Below are 8512 nucleotides of genomic sequence, written 5' to 3'. Positions count from 1 at the left end.
GGGTGTGTACATGTATAAGGAGAGCCATGTCAGGAAAAAAAAATAGAAAAACATGACCTAATAGAACTTGTGTTTCAGAAATTTCAGAAATTTAATCATATTTCAGAGCCCACATGGGCTAATAGTGTTACTGTCATTGTTTTCTGACATTCTAGGTTCAAATCCTCCCCTTCCTTTGGAACACAGGGTAAAAGAACTTCCAGTCATCTTTCCTTCTTTCTGGACTGCCGGTATAATTACAGTTGTGAAGATGCAGCTAACGCGAAGAGGATACATTAGATGTCTGCTTTTCTTCATGTTAAAATTAACAACAGCCATTGAAATACCAATCTCAGGTAATATTTAGGACCTAATAAATATTGGTTGAAAAGCTATGATGGAAGATAGATTAAAAAAACAAAAGGCAAACAGAATGAAGGTAGTTGCATATAATGAATAGAGAAGCTGGCCTGAGAGCCAGGAAATCCTGGCTCCATGTCCTGATGCTGGCACATGCTGGCTCTGTGACCTTGGACAGTTCATTTAACCTCTCATGACTCCAGGGAATTCTCTAAGAGTATTAGTTGCATAACAAGGAATGATTTGCATTGTTAGAAGGAGTTTCTTTTTTATTTCCCAACCAGGAATTTGAACAAAGTCACTAAACTATAACAGATCATTATTATTTATATTTTGAGAAATGAAAAAACTCTGTAAACCCCACATAACTCAACTTCATGATGCAGAGACCCCTATGCTGCTTAGCAGAACCTCTCCTGTCCTTTTAAAGTTGTTTGGGGTTGTACCAACCATAACTATTCTGTGACTCCTGATTTTTTCCTTATTCTGGAAACCAGGTAGATAAGTGTCTGGCAGAGTCTAGGGGCCAAGATAAAGAAAGGCTGTCCCTCCTGTCTGCTTTGACTAGAGCCTCTTTTAAGCGGCATGGTGCTGGTCCAGGTGACACTTCAGCAATTATTCAAAGGTGTCTTAAGATTTTAAGATTTTCTCTTTATATTTAAATAAAAGTTTTTTAAAGTAACAAAATTTTTGTGTATTCAAAATGATCTTATCAACTATGGACTAACAAAATTCAAAGAAGGCTTCATATTCTTTAGATTGCCATTATTATTCATTTTATTTTTTTATCTTTATAAGATGCATATATATAAGATGCATATAAAGAGAGATCATATAAGTAGAAAGATAATGATAGATATGAAGATAAAGATGATAAAGATATGTTATAAAAGTTTGTGTGCATGAGAGAGACAGAGAGACAGAAAGGGAGACAGGGATAGAGACAGAGAGGCAGAAGTGGAGACAGAGATAGAGACAGAAAAAGAGAGAAAAGAGAGAGGGAGAGAGAGAGGGAGAGAGAGAGAGAGAGAGAGAGATGGAGAGGTGGAAGAGGGAGGGAGGAAGAGGGAGAGATAGAGTCTATCATCCTCACTTTACAAATATGAAATCTGAAGTCACAGAGGGATGAGTGACAGAGCAAGGATTCAACCCTAAATCTTCTACATCCCAATCCATGTCTTGTTCTATTTCATCCTACTACTTTGTCCCTGAGTGGGTCTCAGTGTTCTCCTCTATGCCATGGAAATGTTGGACTAAAGATAAAAGGGCCCTTCTGGCTCTTAATAAATTTTAAAAAAGTGTGTGTGTGCGGGGGGGCAGCTCATTGATTTTTTTTTCACTTTTTGAAAGTGATTTTGGTTTTGTGCTAAATTTTGAATAGAGAATGAGGAAGGAAAATGATATGATTTCAAAGGAACCCTCTGAGACTTGGCTTTTCTCCCTTTTCCTTCCCAGTCTTAACCCATCTGTGTTTGGGTTTTCTAACACAGATCCTGTCTCCTTTGATTCTCCTCCCTCTTCTCCCTTCAGCCATCCTGCTTCTTCCTGCAGCAGCATCTCCATCAGCCCCAAACTCATTCCTTGAGGAAAGGGGGTTTCTACAAACTATCGATTATTCTGCACCACCTATTTGTCTTGCTTACTGGTTAAAATCCTTAGTATTCATGGAGTGTAATGTACTTTGAAAATAATTGTCAAATACTGATGGAATGTTTTTGGAGGAACTGAATATTTATATGTGCATTTCAGGGACTCTAGAGCCCTCCTTGGAAAATGCAGCTGACTCAGATATCCCATTTGAATGTCAAAGAGTCTGCTGCCTCTGTAATTGGCTTAATTATGGAGAAAAGGATTTAAAACGTTGAATGTATATTCCTATAAATACCCAAAGGTTATTAGATCCATTCCATGAATAATTAGCTTTTTCTGAGACTTTACAAGCTGGGCAAATATGAGAAGGAATAACACTCTAATAAACATGGTGTTCACAAGGTATTAACTGATATCTAAAGGATGGTTACCATGATAATTTATTCCTCATCACCTTGAAGTATAATACAGAGCTGTGTAATCTGAAGGGCAATAAGGTTGATTAAACTGTAACTAAGAATTTCCATAGCCACATACAAGCCATATGCCCCAATGGATATAATTCCTTATTTTCTTATTATATCTCATGCCAGAAAATTGAACTTGAGCTAATATCCTTATACCATGGCAAAAATCAACAGCCAAACAAAGGGACAGATACATTTAGTTGGAAGAAAGCTTACAGATGGTCTAGTTGAGGTGGTGAAGTAAATAGAGCACTGGACTTGGAACCAGGAAGACTCGAGTTTGAATCCTACCTCAGACAGTTAGCTATATGGTCCTGGGCAAGTCACTTAGCCTTTCTAAGACCTAGTTTCTGCAGCTTTAATGTAGTAAGGATGATAGCACCTAGTTCCCAGAATAGTTGTGATAACAAATTATATGTATGTAAATCATTTTCTTAATATGAACGGGTTCTACCAATGTTACCTGCTCTTATTAGCATTATCATTATTATTAATGGTGGTAGTGATCATAGTAATAAAACAATAATAATAATTTATTTCCACATTTATAAAGTGAACTTATTATGGCTATTATTATTAATGATGCTAATGATGATAACAACCATCTTACATCATAGATGGGGAAGCTAAAACTAAAAAAGAGGGAAATAATTCTACTAAGGTCACATTTTATTCTACTAAAGTCTCTTGTAGCTGTACAGGTTTCTCCTAAACTGCCCACTTTATTGACTGAGCACATCCCTTAACCTTTTTTCAGCCTCAGTTTTCTTTTATATTATCACTCCATTATGTCTTGGAGTAAAAAAAAAATCCCCTACCTCGCAGGCTTGTTGTGAGGATTAAGACAATTTTGAGAACTTTAAAGCACCACATAAATGTCAGCTGCTGCTGCTAGTGATATTACTAATACTAATAGCGCTTTAAGGTTTACAAAGAGCTTGACACGTGTTAGCTTGTTTAATCATCATAACAACCCTGAAAAGCAAATGCTATTATTATCCTCATTTTATATGTGAACAGTCTGAGACACAGAGACCCTAAGTGACTCTCCCAGGGCCTTATAATTATTAAGTATCTAAAGCAGGATTCAAACTTGGGTCTTCCTGACTACAAGTCCTGGATTCTAGCAATTCTGCCACATCAATATCCTTTATTGGTACTCTTATTTATGCTATCACTGATGCTGTTTTTACTTTACTACCTACTACTACTGCTGCTGCTGCTGCTACCACTACCAATAACCACCACTGCCACTGCTACTACTAGTAGTAGATGTACCATTACTACTACCACTACCATCAATTATTTACCAGCTTAAATAACACTGATTTCATGCAGCAGCAGCCTTCTGGGAACATATTCATTCTAAGGAACCTTTATAACCATGTAGGTTTTAGGTTGACTGTAATCCAAGCCCCATTCCCTGACCACAAGCAGTAATGACTATAATGATATACAGAGAGTTTCAATTTAAATGTATAGAAAACAGAAATAGAGCAGGTAGGATAATTTAAATAGTACCAGAACAGAAATGGGTCTTCTAGCCTGTGGTCTCTCAGTCCTTCAATGTATTACCTTTGATCATTCACATCCCCTCTGTGTGACCAAGGACCCTCATCTGTAAATAAATTGGACTGACTTTTACAGTCTCTTTCAGCTCTGAGTCTCTACCTTTAAATATGGCACTAATGTCAAGATATCTAGTCATGCATGTCCTGCTCACAGCCATTAGAATTATTAAAAAGAAGTCATTAAAAAACCTATTTCATATTTGTGGTTCTTTTAAAATCTGTTCTGCCTACTTGAGTTGAAAAGAAGCTAGATTGCTGTACAGATGTCCATCTAAAAGCACTTGTCCATAACTTGCAAAAGTATGTGACAAATTATAGAGTAAGAAAAGACTATGAATAGTAAGAAGGATATGTAAGCATAAAATATTTTTTCTAACTGTGGAGTGATATTCAAATTTTTGCTGATTCTTTTACTTGTCAAGTATTTTAGTCAAAAATGATGATTATAGCTCTTGCAAAGTCAGCTTTAACATGATTTTGAAAGTCTGATTTGTAAATGCATGTTTTTAAATTTAGTTAAACAGGTCCCAACAATCACAAAACAGTCAACAGTACAAGTCGCATTTCCTTTTGATGAATACTTTCAGTTTGTCTGTGAAGCCAAAGGAAACCCGGAACCAACGTGAGTATTACTATAGAGGATAAAACTTAGATAATATACAATATCTTTTAAAATCTGTTTTTAACTCTGGCATGTTAATCTTGCACTACTACATCAGTTCAAATGAAGAGAGGTGTTTTGGAGTACAAGATAGAATCCTGAGTAAGGATCAAGACACTTAGATTTTAATACTGGTGTTGCACTAATTTGATGTGTGATGTTGGGCAAGTCATCTGAATTCATCAGAAATCAAATTCTTCATCTATAAAATTAGAATAAATTATATGACCTCTAAAGTGTTTTCCAGTTATAACATTCTGAGATTTCATAAATTGTGGTGGGTTCATTTTTTCTTAATCATAATGCACAAGTCTAAAAACACACAATTGTTTTGATAATTTTTATTCAACTGATTACTAAATTAAACCTATTTTAATGTGTAGCAGAAAAGAGGATTCCAACTCATCCACAGCTGTAAAATTCTTGGTTCTGTGCTCTAAGAAAATCTCCAATTTGATCATTGGAAGGGAAGGTTCTAACCTATATTGAGAGAGGAAGTTCCTCTCTTGGCACTCTCTAGAACAAGGAAACCACAGTTACAATACTTATCTCTCTCTTTAGTTCAGCAAATAGTTTGGATCTAAGATAATTTAGTGGTAGATGTTTCTCAGAGATAACTATATATTATCTCCCTTCAGTCTAATCTTTTTGCAGGGATTATGCAATCCTCATTTTGTTCACCTTTATCACTTCTACTGAAACTCATTTATAAAACTCATTTATATAACTCATTTAAGAAACTCATTTATAAAATTGTAAATTAGTTTGAATCACTAAGAATTTTAATAGCCTTCTTGAAGTTACACAGCAAAATATGTAGTAGAAGCAGGACTTCAACAAAGATGTTTCTAATTTGAAGGTGCCATCATATAATGCACAGCAGATATCCACAAATCCACTGTCGCTACAATAGATGAAGTGCTATTCAGTGAAATGAGCTATACAATAATTATCGTATCTCTTATGTGGCATCTAAAAAGTTCAGTGCTTTTTTTTTTTAATTAATTAATTTAGTTTTAGTTTACAAAGTTCAGTTCCTCGAGTTTTTGAATTTCAAATTTTCTCCTGCTCCCTCTCCTCCCCTGCTCCTCACCCAAGAAAGCATACAATGTGATAAAGGTTCTACATATACCTTCACACTAAACATATTTTCACAATAGTGAAGTTGTAAAGAAGATCTATAACCAATGGAACAAACCATGAGAAAGATGAAACAAAACAGAAAAAAAAAAACAAAAACAAAAACAAACAAACAAGAGACCAAATAGTTTGCTTCAATCTGCATTCAGACTCCATAATTCATTCTCTGGCTGTAAATCACTTTTTCCATCATGAGTCTTTTGAAGTTGTCTTAGACCCTTGCATGGCTGAGAAGAGCCAAGTCTATCAAAGTTAGTCATCAGATATACTGTGTGTCTGTAATCATGTATAATGTTCTTCTGGTTCTGCTTCTTTTACTCAGACCCAGATCATATAAGTCTTTCCAGGTTATGAAGTCCATCTGCTCCTAATTTCTTATAGCATGATAGTATTCCATTATAATTTAGTGCTTTTATATGAAAAATGGGACTGATAATGTTTTTCTTGCACATATCAACAGTTTAATTCTATTCACAGAAAAGGATCCTAAGAAAAGTAGTGTGTAAGCTTTAGCACTATGTATATATGATCTAAAATTAATATTATTCTTTATATTTCATATAGATTTGGACAAGAAAGATAAGTTGCTTCTTGATTACATTAGATATTATCACCAGAAAATTAATATATGTAGGGCCTAGATTCTAGGCTAATAGGGTCATAAATATAATCTGGACATTAAGTGATTTGTTAATAAATGTCATCCTTAAGACTCTCCTTAAAAGTTCTACCTTGATGCTTTATAGTCACTTAAGATGATACTGGATTCTTAAAAGCTTTGCCAGTAGAATACAAGCTCTTGTAAATCATATCAAGCTACAAGATTTGATTATGTACCTGCTGACAGATTATTTATCTACTACTGAATGAGTCTAGATAAATCATAAAAAAAAAGTTCAGCATTAGAAGTTGACTGCTAAATGATGATATTTTTTGGGCCAACTCTGTGAAAAGAATGAATACATATACACATACAACTTTACAATTTAGGGTTAAAAATAACCTATTTCTTAAAATCAATTTGGTCGTTACTGCTTTTAATATGTAATCCTTGTACAATTCATAATTTAAAATACTCCTGGATTACCTAACTTCCAGATTTATCTTCATACTATAAATATAACCAGAAAATAACACAATTTGGGAAAAATAACATAAAATGGGAAAAATTAATTTGAAAAAATAATGTCATATTTGAAGAGATAAAGAAAGGAATTATTAAATTCCCAGTTTGCTTACCAACAAGGAAAGGATGAAGTAACTGAAAAATTCAATGAAGAACTTGACAAAATCATCCAGCCCAAGGTAGCCTATGTCTTATCATTGGTGGCTCCCTTGTAAATGTAGATACAGAAAAGGATAAGCGAATAATGAAAATATGATTTTGGTCCAAGAAATGAGAGAAAAACAAAGGGTTGTGGATTACTGAGAAGTCTAATATTCATATATCCATAGTGTTTTCTTCAAGGACAGAATTTGAAGGTGCTGGTCATTCCAAGCAACAAAAAAAATCATAAAAGATTGCATTATGAAGGCAGAATTTATGATTTCAAAGATAATCATATACATGTCTGAATGGTTCAGAACTGCGGGATATAAGGAATTCTCTAAATAGAAGGCAGAAGAATTGAAGCATTTATTCAAGCTCCAAAGTAGCAGACCCATGAACCAGTGTCCCCATTTCGATATCTTGGTCAAAAGCTTCCAGGCCCAACAAGTCCGCCTCACAAGAGTAACCAGGAGGCTACAGGAAAACATGATGGCATTAAACCAAATCATATTCGTGCTTCCCCCCTCCAGTAAGAAGATTACCCACTGGCCTCAAGCCCTTGCTCAGCACTCCTCGGTCCACATGCGGGTCAGCCCTGCTACCAGCAGCTCCTGCCTCTTCAGCTCCTTTGGCTTCGGCTTTATCTTCAACTTCGGCTGTAGCTGTCTCTGGCTACAAGTCTCAATTTCCAAGCTGTGTTCTCTCCACTTATAGAGTTTTTAATGTCATCAAGCGTCATCTGAATGACCAGAACTTAGGCTCTGGTGATTGGTTCTTGAGTTAGCCCCTCCCCTTAGGACTCTGGGAGATTCACATCCACATAGGTTAGGTTAACACCTAATAGGGTTTAGAGCCTGGGGCTTAGTACTTAGTAAGACCCAAGAGGGCATGGCTCTGGAGTCAGCACCTCCCCTTAGCCAGCCCCACCTTGGGCCCCACCCCAGTCACCAATCCACACCCACATAGGTTAGGGGTTTGGGTCTGGGGCTTAGCACCTATTAAGGCTCAATGAAATACACTGAATTACTCAAAGAAAACAAAGGCCATTTTGCTTACCAACACAAAGATGAAGTTGGCTATACCTTAGCAGACTGGATGAGGATGAATGGTTTGAGACTGATAGTTACTTCAAGATGAGACATCTACATGTAGACATATCATTATCTTGGTATGAGAAATATTAAAATAATACTTTATAAACATTTGTTGAAGGGTAAAGATGCAAATGAAGTTGCTGTGTATCTGAATAATCTATTGGTAATGAAAAATGGTAAATGGACAAAAGTAAAAATATAAACTTCTTTTCTTTATCAGTTTGACCAATACAAAACAGTTATCACAACAAAGAAGTGAAAGAGTAAAAAAAAAGAAAAAAAACCCCTAATAATCTCATTGCTACTTGAAAAGATATAGTAGCCAAGGAGAAAAAAATTAAAAAATACACTCATTTGTAAGACATTATGGGATGAGGGAA

At 35.4% G+C, this 8512-nt stretch overlaps 1 protein-coding gene across 1 annotated transcript in view; it reads left to right on the top strand.

Moving 5' to 3' along the window:
• The first annotated feature begins 206 nt into the window (after positions 1–206).
• CHL1 (cell adhesion molecule L1 like) overlaps positions 207–8512 on the top strand; it is a 133164-nt gene continuing 124858 nt past the window's right edge. Inside the window, exons 1-2 of the mRNA XM_036738368.1 lie at positions 207–335; positions 4484–4589. Coding sequence (XP_036594263.1) covers positions 251–335; positions 4484–4589 — 191 coding nt within the window. The 5' untranslated portion in view covers positions 207–250. The remainder of the gene's footprint in view (positions 336–4483; positions 4590–8512) is intronic.

The sequence above is a fragment of the Trichosurus vulpecula genome, chromosome 9 (genome assembly GCF_011100635.1).
Source record: "Trichosurus vulpecula isolate mTriVul1 chromosome 9, mTriVul1.pri, whole genome shotgun sequence".
In the NCBI taxonomy this organism is placed as follows: domain Eukaryota; kingdom Metazoa; phylum Chordata; class Mammalia; order Diprotodontia; family Phalangeridae; genus Trichosurus; species Trichosurus vulpecula.
Note: the sequence above shows the minus strand (reverse complement) of the source record. Positions and strands in the feature narration are given on the sequence as shown.